The 19712-nt window shown below is 34.6% G+C and overlaps 1 protein-coding gene across 49 annotated transcripts in view; it reads right to left on the bottom strand.

Moving 5' to 3' along the window:
* The window catches only part of RIMS2 (regulating synaptic membrane exocytosis 2), a 602465-nt gene that overhangs the window by 140793 nt on the left and 441960 nt on the right, over window positions 1-19712 (bottom strand). For 33 of the 49 annotated variants that reach the window (XM_060611071.3, XM_060611073.3, XM_060611075.3 and 30 more), the window contains one exon: window positions 10754-10854. The exons of the other annotated variants lie outside the window; for them this stretch is intronic. In XM_060611071.3, the coding sequence (XP_060467054.2) occupies window positions 10754-10854 (101 nt within the window). The remainder of the gene's footprint in view (window positions 1-10753; window positions 10855-19712) is intronic. 49 annotated transcript variants of the gene reach the window in all.

Here is a 19712-nt window from a genome sequence, read left to right as displayed (position 1 = left end):
AGAAATATCATAAAGAAATGCTCCTTAGCCACAAGCATCCCTGATACTTGGTCTTTTGTAAATATTTTTAAATATCCCGTGGCTTATTTTTGTAATTTTGAGAGAATATTTATATTGTTTATTAGGATATAAGGTGGAGATATTATAGATATTGAGTGGCAAGCTAGCATCTCCAAAGCTGCAACAGAAATAAAACATGAGAACATAGCATTAGGACAAAGGTCCTGAGAATGTGAAGCAGGCAGAAACATGACAAAAATGAACGGACTAGGGATATGGAGAAGGCTCCTTTCCAAATAATAATACCTTAGAAAGCATAGAGTAACTCAAGGCACTTGTATCTAAGAAGATCGGGGCTAAATAATAGCCCGAATAACCACGAAGTGCTGAGAAACGTGAAAGGATGTGAGCATCGCCCTGACTTACCAAATTCAGGAATAGGGCAGATATAATTACATTCTGTTGAAAATCTGTAAGAGGCCCACTACTCTGATTCCTTGTGTTAGAAGATACAGCAGCATTAGTTGGGTTTGCATTAAGACCATTTGGGATGAAGGCAACAGTCAAAACATGGTGAGGAATAACATTTACATCTTGCTTAGACTAGAGCAGTAGCCTCTGAATAGGACTTCTGTCTCTAATCTCCCTTATAAATGCATCTTAAGATGCACTAGATTTAATATCTGTTCATATTGGTGACTTCTTCAAATATCTTCAAAGCCCATGGCTATAATAAAGAACATTCTAGATTTTTAACCGAGTGATCCAAAGCGCTCTGTAACCTAGTCCCTGTCAGCTTATCCATCCTTATCTCCTAATATGTATCGCGACTTGTGTATTTCCATTCTAAGGAACTACTAACTATTCCTTAAACATACAGCTTGTGCTCACATGCGTCTGCAACTTTGCTTCAGGTCTTCCTCTGCCTGACATGTCCTCCACCTCATGGATTATTCTATAACGTATTCCCAGGTTTCTCCAAGCCAAATGAGCATTTCTCTCCTAATGCTTCCTTTGCATGGCTAAGTTTTATTATATCAGATAACACAGCCTATTTTGTAAGAGCATCACTTATGTACCTGTGTTTCCCTCATTCAATTATGAACTCCTAGATTGGAAGGATTTAGCCTGCTTGCCTCTTTCCTTCCATCCATCCCTCCTTCCTTTGTTTCCTTTCATCCTCTCTTCTTTTTTCATTTCTCCTTCCCTTTCTCCCTTCCTCCATTCACTCAGTCCTTCATTTGATTGCATTTCAATTGATTGTTTTTCTGGAAACTTTTTTTTCTTTTAACATTGCAGAACCAGATGCCAGAATTACAGCTGATCAGCTTCAGAGAATTATCAGGCATGCAGTTCTGAGTTTTAGAAAAGAGGGAGCTACCAAACGTCCCCTGAGATTACAAAATATGTTCAGACACACAAGGGGACTCGCATAGAGCCACTCTTTGTTTAAGAAAAAAGCCCAGGAAAGTTATTTGATGCTGACACATACTTTTAGTTATTCGCTCATCACTGAGTTATTAAAAAGAAATCACAGTATTTTAAAGTTGAAAGTGACCTCTAAGAGGATATAATCTAGCTTCTTAATTTTGAGGATGAGAAAATTAAAAAACAGTGTCGTGACTAAGTTTATGCAACTTGTTACTACTGAGGTCTTTCTATGTCTTTCCATTAAAAAATGTGTTAACTGTAATTTCATGTTCAATGGGATAACAGGCAAGCATATAGAGAACCTAAGTCATTTCTTTTTTAAATAGTCACAGTTTGAAGTATATATTTTAAAATAAAGACTTTCTTCATTTTCTGAAATTTTTAAAACTCTACCTAAAATGACATGTATAACCAGAATACAAAAACTGTATAAAAATAACAATACAACACTACTTGTAACTATACAACACAACTTGTAGCTATAACTGGATAGATCTTAAACAAACAAAACTTTAAAATAATTAAAAAAACAGTAGCTTGCAAACTAATAAAAAGATAAAGATGTTCTATGTCCTATGGAAATAACCCCTTTACATTCCATTTAAAATCAGGTCATCTTTTGGGGTGGGGCACAAAATGGTAACGGGCTTAAGAAGTAACATGTTCTTATATGACTGGACCTTGAAGACTGTTAGCTTTGCTGTGAGTATGCCTAGTCATGAAAATGATCTGAAAAGGGCCAATCTTAAAATCACAGCCATTTCTTTGTTAGTCAGGAAGCTGTATTGAACTAATAAATTTTTGTTCACCCATGAGAATGAAGTTCACTGTAAGGTTTTTCTATTACCCCTGTGTCACATGTATAATAAATAATAAAAATAACAACCATTACTGGGTGCTCCCATGTGCCACGCTAAGTTCTGTACCCTTTTACACACACTGTTTCTACCTCTTGAAGTTATCACCAGGAAAAAGTTCTTTCTCTTATAGGTTAGCTCTATTCTTTTCAGACTAAAGTATTTATTTTGCAATCTTTGAAACTGATGAAATAGAAATAATCAAAATTCCATATTTAGGAAAACATTAGTACATTTATTTTGCTAATAAATAATATCCTTCCAACTGAAAAAAAATTACAACTAATTTTTTCGTGTGTTTTGTATTATTATGTAATAAAGCTGTAGACATGTTCAATTAGCCAAATTGAACTGAAATTATAGGTGTAGATAGCTCCATGCTCCCTTAGTTGACTGACTGCCTAACTGACTAAAGGTTTTGAATTGAGGGTCAATTCAAACCTAGTTGTCAAATATTTCATGTGAAGTAATAGGCAAAGATATTACACATATAAATTTATTCTCTAAATCATATTATGCCATAAGTTAATTTAAAAATATATAGATTCAATCTTTTGTGAGAATATATCTAATAGAGAATCCGACACTGATCAGAGATTACTGAATCAATTAGATGAAGGAAATGAAATATAGAATGTCTACTTCAAACCTAATTTAAAATATTAGGCCATGAAATTAAATGATTTTATTAATTAATAATGAGGTTACCTAAAAACCAAATGTTAATACATAGTGTTTTTCAATGCAGCCTTCAAAGTACCAAGTAGCACTTTATAGATTACAAAGTCCCTCAATTTTTACACATAAAAAAGCTGGGCTGTGAAGAACTATTGGGTAGTTTATCCAAAGTCTTATTACATAAGTGGTAGAATAAAAATTAGGGCCCAAATCTTCTAATTTTTTCTCAGCCTTCTTCCTACTATGATTAACTATGGACACAAACCAATAATTAAATGCCCATTAGAAAGTTTGCTTCTGACTGTCATACAAAAACCTACCCACACCTTCTCCCAAAGTTCGTAACTTGTCCTTCCCTTGGTACAAAATATTTGACATTCACCTCCTCTAAAGCTTTTTCCAAACATATGCCTTCCCTGACAGTCTAGCTTTCTCTCAGCACTGATGTCCATATTCATTCATGCAAAAATATTCCTTTGAGTGCTTAAAAGCATTTGCCACTAGAGAGACTACCAAGATGGAAAAATATAGTCCCCATTCTCAAGAAGATAAAAAATAAGCAAATAATTATCACATAAGGCAGAATATATTTATTTTAAGAGGTGATAAATGCCATGGTTGGTTCAGAAGGTATATACGTTTTCATATTTCTCTGTTGTTTTGAACATTCTTATACATGTAATTTTTTATATGTCAATACTTAATGCTTCTAGATTATATGGAATTTGAGTTGGAAATAATGTTTCTGCCCTATTTATCACCTTTTCTTCCTTCTTTGTTTCCCATATCCTCCTTGATTTCACAAAGCAAGATCTCTCTCCTCTTGGTGACCCGTATCATTGAACCCTTGAATTCCCTGTAAGGTATTCTAGTTAACAAGCCAGTAGCTCTGGAGGCTTGATGAAAGCAAAGGTGAATGAATGAATTTCTTTTTTTCTGGAGGTAAAAGAAAATGTTTCTTCCATGTATTCTTAGGCAATATATAAAAAGAAATTATGCTATTGGCAACAGCAGCTATTGTTCATACACTGACCCTTTTAGCAGCAGGTAGCTGAATACAAGTTACTTAAAACTCTTTTGTCAGTTTTTAGCAACATTATATTTACTAAAAAGGGAGAAACTATAATTTTTTTCTGTAATTTTATAGTGTTCTATAACATATGAAGTGTTGCCCTAGTTACCTGAAATGAATTCTTCATAATTAAAAAATATCCTCTCCATATTTCTTGGCCTGACATGTGGTGATATAGTAATGGGTGGCAATTAACAAATACATGTAAAGAAAAAAAGACCCATGGCTTGAATGTCAAAACCAAATTATGGTCGAGGAAACCATATTTAAATTTAAATGTGGTTTTATCACTAAGCAAAATAATTTAAAAACTGAACTTGCAAGCACAAAAAATATTTCATCTCCTAGGATATGACAAGGTAGTTGGAGAAAGAGAAAAAGTAACAAAATTTCAGCAGTTTTAAAGTTTGAAATGAAATAGCTATAGTTACTTGCTTTAAAATCTCTATTCATATTATAACCAAATACACTTTTATAAGGCAGTAAAAGTTATTTTAAAAGACCATTAATTGTTTGTTAGAAATATGTTGTGCTTGAACTGTGTATCCGCCAAATTCACATATCGTAGTCCTAATTCCTCGTACCTCAGAATGTGACTGTACTTGTAGATAGGGCCTTTAAAGAAGGAAGTAAGGTAACATGAGGTCATATGGGCGGGTCCTAAGCCAATTCACAGAGAAATGACCTTGTGAACACACAGCAAGAAGATAGCCATCTGTAGCCAAGGACGGTCTCAGAATAAACCAAACCTGTCAACACTTTGATCTTAGACCCCAAGCCTCCGGAACGGCGAGAAAATTAATTTCTTTTGTTTAAGCTACCTAGTCTGTGGCATTTGGTTGTGGCAGTCTTAGCAAACTAATACAAGATGTTGAAGAAAAAAGGTACCTAAAGTTGGAAACTTTAGAATTCAAAGACTACTCACACATAAAAACACCAAATTTCTAAAATTCCACTAAAATTATTTACCATTAAGTTTTTAAGTATGGATCTTTTACTTAAAGTGAAGTATATTTGTATTTATGAGACAAGGAAGAAATGAATAGCTATTGCTTCCATCAGTTAAAATATGGAGAAGAGAAATTGTCCTTTGCCTCACCTCTAGGGTGTGTGTGTGTGTGTGTGTGTGTGTGTGTGTGTGTGCGCGCAGATATAGATAAATTCGTGTGCAAAAATAATTTTCTCTCTCTCTCTTTAAATTAAAGTTGAAGTACATCCAGTTTGCTAGAGAATAGAAATGGCAAGAAAAATAATTTTGGATAAAGATTTGACTAAACTGGTAAAAATAATACAACCCTAATCAATTTTTAGACTTTTAAAATTATCCTTAATCTTTATACTTTAGCTCCCTTTCCACCCATATATTTTTAGGATTACCTTAAAGATATGCTTAGCTGTACCTAGTAGATTGTTGATGGCAACAAATATAGACCTGAGCCCCGAAGGGCTTTGGTAAGAGCAAGTTATCTGCTGGAAATGATTCTTCTTTTTCTTCTTCTTCCCCACCATCATCATCATCATCACCACCACCATCATCATATCACAGCTAACATTTATGTATTCCTTACTACATTCCAAACTCTGTTTGAGAGCTATACATATACATAAATAGATTTAATCTTGAAAGCAATCCTATGAGGTAGGTACTATATTTTAGCACATCTTCCAGAATAAGAAACCTAGGCACAAGGATGTTAACTAACATGCCCAAGGCCACTCAAATATTGACAGGTAGGATTTGAACCCAGGCAGTTTGGTTTGAGAGTCCACATTTTTAATACTACTCTGCAGTCTATATATTTAATCATAGTCACTAAAAACAAATTGCAGACTGACTAACAAAACTGGCTATGTATCTCTATTACTGTAATCAAGACTTCAAAAGTTGTGCTGTGAACATGGCTGCTACTGTGGTTATGAATAATGCACACCAATGGCAAGAAGGTATACTTCCAATGGCCTCTTCTCCCATGAAGATATATTGATCATCCAATCATTTATTTATCTCACAGATAAAGAAGAAATTACATAAATGTATATAGAAAAATTTTTCATTAGTTTTAAATTCTATTTGGTGGATGTAATAGAATATAGATGAGAAATCTACCTTCACTGGCATGAATAAGAAAATACGGAAGAGGCAAAAGAGAATATAAAGGCTTTTAAGATATGATTTTTCTCTAGTTCCTTTTTCATTTCAATTTCCAACTCTCTTTTCATTAGGCTTATATAGCCATTTGTCAAGTTTGTAGGTGAGACTGAAGTTGTTTCAATCTGGCCTTGATAAGACTACCAGTAATATCTCTTGTGCTTCAGGGGCCATATTATATATGGCTGCTCTTACTTACTAGCTTAATAACCTATATTTTAAAAGCTAGTTTTATCTCTCTTTATAAATATACTTGATAAAGGAACAACCAGAGACTGATTGCAGACAAGTACACAGCAGGTGACTAATAAAAGGCTTGGAAGCTGTCTGGCTCCAAGACAAGCAGCCTGACAGTCCAGAAGGGTTATGGCCTGGTTTGGGGCCAGAAAACAATCTAAAGTATGCAGAACTCGGGACAGAAGTCACCCGCAACTGGGGAAGGAGAGGAGAGAATGTTAAGAAGTGACAACTGCACCCACACTCTGACTTTCTCAGAACCTTGGCGGCAAAGTTTGGAAACTTGGTAGTAAGAATGCTTCCAGGTAACGTGACTTGTCTCTCTTTTCCTCCTATGCTCCCATATGAGCAACTTCACTTAATTCCAGGAGTTTCTCTTGGGATTTTGCTACAGATCTTGAAGCTAGCTGACTGCAGGGTTATAAAGAAATGAAGGCAACACAGCAGAATAGAAGGGTAGAGAAAGGGGGTGTTGCACTGAAGAAATCCAGATGCAGCCACCGGCATTCCTGCCGTGTTATCTTCATCAGTGAGTGGTAAGATTTCTTGACCTGGCCAGGGATGGAGACCACAGATAGGGGACCTTAATTCTGATTTTTAAAGATGAAGCCATTCTGTCAGATATTTGGCTGGACGAAGCCTATCAGAGTTTCCTGAAAATCTGAATCCTGCCTCTGTGTACGAAGTAATAAACTGCTTCTTCCAAGAAAGGAAGCTTCATTACTTCCTCTGGGACATTTTAACTTCCTCCGTGAGGGCCTTGCAGAGTAGAGACTGAGTTACTGAGATCACTCCTATTGGAATTTTTCTGCTCTATTCGTCAGAGGATCCCACTTCACTCACACCAGCACAGCGGGGTCTGTTTCATGTGAGTACCAGGTTCTGGATGCTTCAGCAGCAATCCCTCCAGTGGGCACAAAGCCTACTTCAGCTGTTCTGTTGCTGGCCTGTGTTATATGCTGCTAGCAATTCAACTTTTCTGCTTAGGCCAAAAAATTTTCCCAAGCATTTTATTTCAATCACTGCTATAAAATAAGCCTCCATTTCTTCGCTTCTCCTAAATATATGTATTTTCAAGCATTTGCTTAGTAATTTGTACGAGCCCACCTATCCATGTTTACAATTTTACTTTTTATAAATGTAGTCTTTCAGTATTCAGATTAAGGAGCAGCGAAACGGCCAGGCCTACATGTGTGCCCGTTAACTGCTTTCCAAGGGCCAGGCTCATTTAACATCAACCCTGATAGCCTAATTTCTTCATTTCAGCAATTTAGTGTGTAATTTCTCACCACACATCATGTTTCAGCCTCTTGTTTTTTTTTTAAAATCCATATCCCTTGAAGATTCATAAATTCTTTCCCCGTAAATTGAATTTTTCCTTTTAGATTTCTGATGCTTGAATTCTCTGAGAATAAAAGGAACATTCAATGACCTCTGAGTTGCCCTAAAATCCTTTTCATTAGCTCAATTATTTCTTCACCGTTTCGTTCTGCCCTTGTCATATTAATTTCTCATGCCCATGATTACATTTGCTGTTGTTATTGTGAAAATTAAAGCAAATATTATCTGCACCACTTATTCCGCGCTTCACTAAATGCTAAGCCATTTCTATACATCATCTCTTTTCATCCCAATCATGACCCTCTGAAAGAGATCCCAAAGCCTGGTTTAACAGATGAAGAAACTGAGAATAAGCGGTTAACCTACCCAAAGGCACCCAGGGGGAGTTTGCTTGAGTCCAGGCAGTGTTCTCACCTGCCGCACTACACTCCTTTACTGCTGTCACTTTGATGACACTGGAGTCTCTAAGTACTCCTGTTTACAAACGTCCAACTTATAAACAGCCCATATGTAGCCACCCCTAACCTGCCCCAACCTGTCTCCCTTTTCTGGTGTCCCTATTGCCTGTGTCTTGAAAGTCCATTTAAAACACTTAAGGCTGGCACTGAATATGTATTCTCAGCGCAGAGAAGAGAATAAAGTCTAATAAAGGGAACGGTTTAGTTAACAGTGGTGACGTATTTGTCAAAAATACTTTGTTTTTAACTGAGTTTTTTTTTACATTGTTATTGCCTGCAATTCTATCAATGTGAGTTTTAGTTGTATTTAAAGGTTTTTTAAAAATGACACTATTTCGGCATTGTCTTATTCATATTGTAACGTAAATTACTTTAGTTGGATTGCTTGCCTTGTGATGGGCCTCTTTGAAATTGGCGAATGGGTCCTTAAAGGACAAAACTGCTGGGAACAAAGTGACAAGTACGAGGATCAGGTGTGCAAAATGAATGGAGAAAAACTCTTCTCCTTTCTACATTGTCCCCTGCTCCCAGAACACTAACTTAGTGTATTAGATTAAGAGTTAAATGGATTAATATAGACCTCTGGTCCACATTTGAAAAGTTCTGCACACTATGTGGCCTATATTACCTAATTCTAGGGAGATAAATAAGGAAACAGAAAATGATAATATGGCTTTATATACAGCAGTTATGCTGTAATAAAAATATTTTGTGATAATTTTGTGAAAACATTACTATTTTAAAAAGAGCATCATTTCTCCAGAGTTGAGCTCCAAATAAATACTGTACCAATGAACTGCACAGCATTCTCTATTGAAATGTTAGGGGCTACCCTTTCAAAAAATATCTTCTGAGATCATTTAAAAATAATAAATATGGCTAATTAAAAAAATAAACATTATTACTTAAATAAACATCAAACTCTACATATTAATTTTCATATACATATATATACACATCGTTTGGCCTCAATATTATTGAGAGTATTCTATGTATTTTAAAAAATCATCTATATTCTTTCCGAAAGTATATTTGGAGATAAACAAATAAAACAAACGGGTGTCAGTGGAAGACATGTTTCTACAAGTTTTAATATCTTATTTTATTAGGACTACATGCCTTGGTATTTGGATTCTATAAAATGAATAAATGAGAGATTAGAGTAGAAGAGATGCCACAAAAGAAAAAGTGTATCTATTTAGCCCTAAGAAGAAATACAACAAAGTCTGGGAAGACACAGATATCATTTCTGACATCAAGTTGAAAAGGTTAGGGATGTGTCTGAAGTACTATATCACTACAAAACTATTTTCCATGAAATCCACTGAACCTATTTGAAGTTATTCATATTTTTATTTTAGAAAAAAAATTACAGAAGTTTAGGGCCTGCTGAGTAAAGGCAAGGCTATTTTTATTTGTCTTGAATTTACCTTTCTCTGGCTTTAGGCCTATGTCATTTCTAGCACACCAGAATTCCATGATGAACAATTCTACATGCACCATGTGAGTATTCATGTAATTTGAGGAAGAGCTTGGTGGTTTGGAGGATGATGCTGATGTAGGAATCTCTGCCTCTTCTAGGTTGTACTAGATCTAGGAACTAGGCCTAGTTTCTAGTTTCGGGGGAAACTAGAAACCTGTGCTACCTACCACATATGCATATCCAACCTAGCCAGTTACGCTTTACTTAGTAAGTCTTGACTTTACCAAAGAATGGAGTATAATGGAGAGAAACTGAAGGTTAAGTAGGTAAGGATAAAATAAACCTAATGTATAAAAATCCAAACAGCTCTTCTCTAATACACAGATATAGACCACAAGTATTGCATGATTGCAACGATTACATTACTGAGTCACAGAACACGTAGTAATTAAATGTCATAAGTTTTGCTATTTTCATTCTCTTATAAAATCTTAAATAGCTACATCAGAGAAAAGTCTTTTCATGACTTTGACCATGAATGATATCATGAACCTAAAAATGTTTTGAAAATATAAAGGCAGTGAAGGAGAAGAGTCTCCCTCAGTAGATCTCATACCTCAACTTATTCCCAAAAAGGAGCTCAAAAGGATTCTCAATAAAAAACCTTTTGAGCTCCTTACAAGAGCTCATGGGTATGTATTTTGTTCTAACCACTCTTTAATAAACCAGATTCAACTAAAATACTATGAAATTGAAAAAAATTCCTAGGTATGGGAAAACCACAGCTATTCTCCCTAAACATTTTGAGGGTGTTGGGGCCTTTTAGATTTTATAAAATAAAAAATTCTAAAAGATTAGTTCTTTAGATCATTGAAGATTTTCATTTCTTTAATCTCCTATGTTATATAGTGATTTTTTAATAAGGCAATTTCTATCCCTAAAAGTTGAAATATAAACACATTATAAATTTTAGCATAATAATAATCATGGGGCCATTGCATTATATGTTCGTGTCTAACTAATGTGCATTCAGAAGTTGAAGAAAACCTGATGGTTTCATATGATTAATTGATTATCTTACAACTTTTAAAAAGAAAAATGTCTTGCCTTTGAATGGTAATCTTGCTCCAGTCTGGGGTCTGATCCGGCTACCTGTTTGTATTTGTTAATTTTCATTTGGCGATTTCTCTCGTCTATATCCATAGCACCTATCGAGTAGAAAAAAACCCATAAAATTAATGTTCAGTTCTTATTTCTGAGCCCCACTTACAGGATGTATAATAGAAGAAATGCTAGGCTGATATATCACTTTCATTCAAGGTAGTACGTACAAATTAATTGTCATCTATTATTTCTTGAGTTTATTAAAAGTATTCAATTTGGTGAACAAAAGCATGATGACTAAATATGTAAGAAAAAAAGTTTTAATCTGAGTAAGATGTAAATGAGTTTTAACAGAACAACAAATCTCAACTAGAGAGAAAACACTTTCTGGTACATGTACGTCCAGGAGAATATATTTGATAACACATAAACTTGACAGCAATAATACTATAAAACTTTAGCCTATAATTCATCAGGATTTGCTTTATTTACTGAAAAATAGTTGTAAGTCTAATTGGTTTCAAATACAATTTTACAGTTGTGTTTAGAAACCATTATCATAAAACTAGCACATGTGTGAAAGCAGGTTGCCCCAGCTTGTATGGATCTTTTGAACTTGAATTTTCTAGAACCAGGGCCAAGAAAGAAGCACTCGGAATAATACTCCTGAGAACATACCATGCCAGTAAAGACACTGAAATCATTTCAGAAAAAAACAAAACAAAACAAAACAAAACATGGAAGGAGGTGAGAAAGTGAGATGGTAAGCCTATTATAAAATAAGATTAATACTCTCTATAACAGGTCCTACCTACAAACACATCAATTATAGGTATCAAGAGGGTCTTTAAAAACTTTGCTTAGAACAAGAACTAAATTCAGTTAGCAAATCTTAGCAAACATGAAAAAATGTTTTTAAGGTATATTTATAACTTTAATCAAAGAGATTTTATAGGAAAATTCCATTTCTCATAAATATGCATAATGGAAAAACAAAATCTCAATTGCATACTACAAATATACAAACTGGGAAAAATAATCACAGCTTACTGGGCTCAAGTGGGTATCTACAACAAAATGTTGTCATGTAAATTCATAACCACTGAGTGTGGGTAGAAATGTAAGCATACACATATATGCCCTTCGCTTAACATCCTAACTTTTTAGAAACCGCAAGTTAAGATCTCTAGACAAAAGTGTGCCCATTCAAAAATAAGTATTTTAGTAGTCATCCTGAAAACAATGTCATTGTATATCAGATAATTCTCGTCAGTGACAAATTCTGAGTAAAAATCTGTTAATTAAAATAAGATTTAAAAAAGGAAAAAATTCCAAAAAGGAGTACGAAAATCTTGAATAAAAGAATGTATCTTGAATAAAAGAGTCTATATTCCATGACCTCTAAGTATAACAGAAAATTTAAGTCAACTATTCAATAAAGTGAGCCAAATTATTCTTTTTAAGAGTCTTGTTTTAGTAATGATTTGAGTGATTAATTCTGTGCCAAATTATAAAATAGGGGATGAGGGTGTTGGGAAAGTTAATATAAATTGAATAAAACATAAAATCAAGTGAGTGCTTCCATGATACGAATGTGAAATACAGTCAAGTATAAATGTCTACTTGTCTATTAAAATACAACATTGGAATTATTTGTACCTCCAGAGATATTCTCAGGAAAACATGTTTATTTTCTTCAAGGGCAAGGGAACAAAAAAAGCTATCCCCGCATCAAAGAAATTATGTGTAAAGAATATTAATTAACTAAATTGAGTGGGAAGTTCTTTTAAAAAGTTTCATTTTGATATCATAGTAGCAAGATACTATATTAATTCGAATAGCACCAATAGACAAAGAAGTTAAAACACATTTTATATATACATATATAAATTTATGTAACATACATATAGATACATATACACATACACACATACATATGCATTTTCTAATATTTAGACTATTTTCTGGACATCAGCCTCCTATGAAGCTACATTAAATTCTTTCTAATTCCTAGGCAGTCATGTGATATATACTGGCAGAAGTTGACAAACTTGTTCTGTAAAAGGGCCCGATAATAAATATCTTAGGCTTTGCAGGCCGTACGTTTTCTGCCACAACTCTGCCATTGTAACATGAAAGCAGGTATAGAGTGTGCATACACAAATGAGTGGCAATGTTCTATTAAAACCTTATTTACAAAGCAGGCAGCGGGCCAGATATGGTCTGTGGGCAATGGTTTGCTGATCCCTGCATTAAAGCATAATGTTTTTTTATTAAAATAACGAACAAAAAAACCCACACTGATTTAATATTGCTTTGCAAAAGAGCCTTTCTCCTTAGTAATGGTTTAAAGATTTTGTAGAATCAGGTTTATGGAACATCACTTATATTTAACAGATCATTGGAGGGCCTAAGAAGAATAGTAATCTGTATTTGCTCTAAGTAAACAAAGATGCAAATAGAGTGATATAATTATTTAAGTATGTTATCAACTAAATTCCAATCTCAAACACATCTTTCATCTCCAGACTCAATTATCATCTATAGACAGTCCTTAAACGAAAAAAAATTTTTGTTAGAGCCTTAACTAATGATCTCTCAAGTGACTATCTTAGTGGATATACAGTCAACAAACTTGTATAAATATACGTTTAGCTTAGAACTTTAAATTCTCCCAGGAGGCTAATCCTTAGGACAAACCACACATTTCTCTCTCCAAAACTATTTGGCTCATGTGAAGTGTTCCATTCCTTTTCTACATTTTTATTGACCTATTCTCATAAGATAAACACTTCACAAACAATAATATCCTTAGAGAGAAAAGTATCCTACTGGTAAAGAGATCCATTATAGGAAATAGAAAACTGTCTTCTATTGAAACTTCCCAAATAATTAATTACAATGTGATAAAGGGCCGCTTTAACAAATCTAATTGATTTTCATGAAATACATAGAGATATAATAAATGTAATCTGAACATAAAATTTTATCTGAGACAATTTTTGAAGTTAAAGAAGTGTATTATACGTATAGTAGAAACATATTTTTTAAAAATTAAGTATATTTTGCCAAACTATTAAGGAAAGGAAAAAATTACTTTTGGTAACTATCGCATTGAATCCTAGTTTACAAGACTTTTCTTGTGAGAAAATACAAGGTTGAAGAGGCACAAAACGAAACAAGATTACAGACTATAATGGTGACAATGACAGAATTCACGTATTCCAAACGAACAAGGCTTAAAAGGGCCAAATTCACATAATCTCTAAGTGCTAAACTCAGCATTTAGGTATGTACCAAATGAATGCAATAAAGAAAAAGGTATGATCAGTGTATGTAGCTATTTGCTTACTTCTAGGTGACAATTGCACAGGAGAAAGCATGGTTACATGTGTCTATTTTCTACTTTCAGTAGGGTAGACTATAAAAACAACTTATTGATACCTTTTTAGTCAGAAGAATAAGAATAGACATTGTTAAAAATGGCTACATAAGATATAATGAGATAAATAAGAATAAATAAAAATATATATGAGATAAATGAGAAATGTAGTATTTTGTTGTATTATTTTATTTTCTTTTAAAAAAATTTTTTTAACGTTTATTTATTTTTGAGACAGAGAGAGACAGAGCATGAACGGGGGAGGGTCAGAGAGAGGGAGACACAGAATCCGAAACAGGCTCCAGGCTCTGAGCTGTCAGCACAGAGCCCGATGCGGGGCTCGAACTCACGGACTGTGAGATCATGACCTGAGCCGAAGTCGGCCACTTAACCAACTGAGCCACCCAGGCGCCCCTATATTATTTTATTTTCAAAGGCAGAGTAATTAAAAAAAATATTGTCCCTGATTTTACTGAATATTTTAACTGTTCTTTCAATATCGGCTAACTGTGAAGAAACTTATTTTTCAGATTGACAGTCATTGACAGCTATTGACAAAAAAACTGATGGTCATTTATAGGAATGTTTTCCAAAGTACCTGATGTACAATGATAAAAAGTAAACTGTTTCAAAATACTACATATTTGGTGCTGTGCATCAAAAGGCTTTACAATGGTCATGTTTTTGAACCTGAAATTTCACTTCCCAGGGTTGTTCCTAAAGACATAAATCAATGTGCAGGATGTACATACAGGTATATTTACTGCCACATTGCTTGAAAATTGTAAAGGCCTGGGAGAAGAAACTCTAGGTGTCCGACTACAGGGGTTGGTGAACTGCACTCGTGGTGTATCTATAAGATAAACGCATCCATGAAGTAGTGCATGTGATGTGCATGTGCATTCACGTCCGTAAATATAAAGACACTGCAATTAGTAATTATAAAACATTAAATGGTGATATAGTACTATAGTTTCTGAACTATAATCTAAAAAACTATATATATATTCATAAAAATATATATGCACATAACCTATACAAAAGACAAAGGGATAAGGGGAAAAAATGAAGATTTCTATACCGGAATGTTAGCAGTTATCACTGGTTATTGAAATTAAGTGCTATTGTTTTCTTATTGGGGTTAATATGTAGTTTATAAAATGTCTACATGGCTATACACTATACAGGATAAAATACTTTAAAAAACACACGGCATCATATTTTTGTGAAAAAGGACAAATTATTCAGTTTGAAAACCTATGGTTTTGTAATGATTTGATAAAAATGCTTTGGAAACAAATGTTAAATAATTTTTTTAATGTAAATATACAGCCATTCATTGCTAAATTTATCTTAGGGATATATATTTATTTTTTAAATAAAAGCATTTGGGTTGTTATTTAACACTGGAACAAGTTACATTTTAAAAGTATGCAAATAAATATGGGGATAAAAATGATAAATTATGTACTAAATTATTTCTGCATCAGTACTGGGGCCAATGGAAGCATTTTGTTTTAAAGTGTAAACAATCTTTTTTTAAGTTTTCATTTAAATTCCAGTGAGGTAACACACAGTGTAATATGAATTTCAGGTACACAATATAGTGATAACACTTTCATACAACATCCGGTGCTCATCACAAGTGCCCTCCTTAATCCCCATACCCTACTTCACCCAACCATCAGTTTGTTCTCTATACTTAGGTGTTTGTTTCTTGGTTTGTCTCTTTTCCCTTTGCTTGAACACACTTAAGCTTAAACTGAGTAGTTAAGATATACAAGTTTTGAGGAATACTTATTTCCAAATAAATCAATTCTGAAGAAGTTTCTACTGTGGTTACTAGGAGTTAACACATTGGGAATGAAAGATATAATTTGATTTGGTTTATAATGTGTTTGCTTATAAAATGATCTTTTTTTTCATTCCTAAGAATGTAGGAAAACTGAACTCCATATATGCCTAAGTCAAACTTGGAATTAACTGAAACATAAAGACTCTAGAAACTTACAAAACTGTTGTACTACCTTGAGGCTCATAGGCTTTTAAATTGCGTTCTAAACCATAACAATCTATTTTGGATATCTAGGTTACCTGCTACTGTATGTATCTGTCTGCTGTTTCTCTGCTACCTCTCTGCCATATTCATTAAATAACACTTCAAAGGAGATGCTATAGCAAACTCCACAGACTCCTTTTCCTATAGTCAAAAGAAAGTGACATTTAGACTACTTTCGGACATACGTTATTAAGAGTGACCTAGTGATACGAGGAAACAGAGCATATCTGGTTTTGACATCTAAATTCAGTAAATAGACTTACTGAGGTTTTATCACTCAGATGACTTAGATTTTAGCACCATTTTAGGTTTCAACATTTAAAATCAGGATATGGTTGGGCTACAGGGGAAGGTCACGGTTTTGTGCATGGAGAGTGCAGTGCAGATAACCATCACAGGGTTGATGGGGCTTTGCAACTGTCCAGATTTAGGGTGATGGGTGTATTTACGCTATACAGGAATGAATCTAAAATCTTAAAAACAGCACTGGTTTAAAAGATAAGAAGAGAAAATACTTGGGTTTAAGTGTTAATTTCACAAGCCTTCTAACTGTAAGTACCTAATTTACCTTTCCGGATATAAAATTCACTTTCTGTAAAATTAATCGTTTGGGACCGGATACTCTCTCTGATTCTTTCTGCTATGTAACTATCTGGTTGGTTAATTATGAGGCCAAAATAATGTTTAAGTGTTTGTTCTTTTATATTATCATATCTATTTCATTAATATAAATAGGGTATATTTATATTATATCTAGAAATATATATTTCTGGAATGTATTTCTAGAAGTATTATACCTGGTCTAGAAATTCCTACTCTGTTTGCCCTGGCATTGCATTTATTCAAATTTACAGTGTGTGTGTGTGTGTGTGTGTGTGTGTGTGTGTGTGTATGTGTGTGTGTCTAAGGAGACAGGGACAGAAAGGAGATGAAGGAAGAATAGAGGGTAGGAGAAAGACAACGAAGGAGGAAGGGAGGAAAGAAGGTGGGAGGAGATTGAAAGAGAAAGAGACAGAGAGAGCACTCTAAGAGCAAGCCTGGGAAAGAGAGGTAGACACAAACTGTATTGAAAAGTTCATTAAGGGGCGCCTGGGTGGCGTAGTCGGTTGAGCGTCCGACTTCAGCCAGGTCACGATCTCGCGGTCCGTGAGTTCGAGCCCCGCGTCGGGCTCTGGGCTGATGGCTCGGAGCCTGGAGCCTGTTTCCGATTCTGTGTCTCCCTCTCTCTCTGCCCCTCCCCCGTTCATGCTCTGTCTCTCTCTGTCCCAAAAATAAATAAAAAACGTTGAAAAAAAAAATAATTAAAAAAAAAAAAAAAAAAAAAAGAAAAGTTCATTAAACCAGAGAATTTGCCCAGCAAAAAGAATCATAAGGATGATCTAATCTAGGAGGCTAGGAGGATCTTTCAGACAAGATCAAGTGCTATTGTTTTACTGTATGTTTCCCCCACGTATACTGACATGTTTAAAAGAAAATATTAGTAACTTTCTATCAACTTAGTTATTTTTAACTTGTTAGTCATAATTCCTGTATCTTTGAAAAAACAAGATACACTTTAAAGGAGAAACTAAATTTTTAAGTAAAAGTCCCTTGGAGAAGGAATACAATGGTTATTGTTAATATTGTTTCTAAGAGAAAGTGCAATAACCACTGATAAAAGATACAAATGTGATAGGGCTCCTGGGTGGCTCAGTTGGTTAAGCGTCTGATTCTTGGTCTCAGCTCAGGTCAGGATCAAACCCCCGACTGGACTCTGTGTTCACGGTGTAGAGCCTGCTTGTAATTCTCCCTCCCTCTCTCTCTGCACCCCCCGCCTCCACTCACTCTCTCTCTGTCTCTCTCAAAATAAACTCTTTTTTTAAAAAAGATACAAACATGAGTCGGATTCATTGGGTTAATATACTATTCCCTATATGTGTTAAGCCCTTTAAATATTCTGCCATCTTCCTGATGGATAAAATCTACATTAAGGAAGAGATAACCCACAGAGTAACACATATTATTGCCCTGTGTAGATGACTTGTCCCCATCTTATTATATTTGGGTATGACATATTATGAAAGAACACTGTGTCCCACATCTGGGGCCTAATTAACGCAAGTCATGAGATATTTCAACTGCATTCACTCTTATGCATATCACAGACTGCATGGACTGTTTGAGAGGAGCATAATAAAGAAATTTAAATGCAACTTTGCATTTATGTTCATTTAGAAATAAATGTTTAAGTATACTTAGAAATGCTGAGGGGGCACCTGGGTGCCTCAGCAGGTAAGGGTCTGACTCTTCGCTTCAGCTCAGGTCATGATCTCACAGTTTGTGAGACAGAGCTCCATGTGAGGCTCTGCACTGAGAGCACAGAGCCTGCTTGGGATTCTCTCCCTCCATACATACACACAATGGAATATTTCTCAGCCATAAAAAGAATGAAATCTTGCCATTTGCAACAATGATGGAGCCAGAGAGTATAATGCTAAGCAAATTAAGTCAGAGAAAGGCAAACGCCATATGATTTCACCCCTATGTGGAATTTACGAAACAAAACAAAATGACATAGGGGGAAAAAAGAGAGAGGCAAATCATAAAGCAGACTCTTAACTATAGAGAACAAACTGATGGTTACCACAGAAGAGGAGGGTTATGGGTTAAATAGGTGATGGGGGTTAAGGAGTATACTTGTTGTGATGAGCACTGGATATTGTAGGAAAAGTATTAAATCACTATATTGTATACCTGAAACTCAGATTTACAGTGTATGTTAACCTACTGGAATTTAAATAAAAGCTTAAAAAATAAATTATACTTACTATGGCATTAAAATGATAACATACATATTTTTTTAAATGTTTTTTTAACGTTTATTTATTTTTGAGACAGAGTGAGACAGAGCATGAACGAGGGAGGGGCAGAGAGAGAGGGAGACACAGAATCAGAAGCAGGCTCCAGGCTCTGAGCCATCAGCCTAGAGCCCGACGCGGGGCTTGAACTCACGGACCATGAGATCGTGACATGGGCCGAAGTCGGACGTCTAACCGACTGAGCCACCCAGGCGCCCCATAACATACATATTTTTAAGGTAACGAAAATATTTTACCTTCTTAAGTCAGGGCAACAAAGAGGCAGATAAGGGGTGATACGTCATTCAAAGTGGAATTCTTTTATAAAGTTGAGATTCTTAAAAGGATCCAAACACATGTGATCGTATCCCCTAAACTATAATGAAAGGAATAATGAACTTCCTATTCTCCAAGAACAGAATCAGAAAGGGGTTATTACCAAATGGAGAGAGGAGTGACATAAACAGGGCCAAATTTCCAAGAGTAAAACAGATGTCAATTGTTAGGTATAATATTTCACTTCATATTTTCAATGATGGTATGCATAAAAGTTGTTAAGTCCTTACATTTCCTTTAGAGATAACAACATGTTGCCAACAACAAGCAAGCCAAGGAAGATTAAATTGTGCTTGGAAAATTTAACTGAGTAGAGAAAAAGAAAAATGTTTATATTTAAATTTTTAA

Source organism: Panthera onca, chromosome F2 (assembly GCF_046562875.1).
Source record: "Panthera onca isolate mPanOnc1 chromosome F2, mPanOnc1 haplotype 2, whole genome shotgun sequence".
In the NCBI taxonomy this organism is placed as follows: Eukaryota; Metazoa; Chordata; class Mammalia; order Carnivora; family Felidae; genus Panthera; species Panthera onca.
The sequence above is the reverse complement of the archived record's forward strand: the minus strand, read 5'-3'. Positions and strand labels throughout refer to the sequence as shown.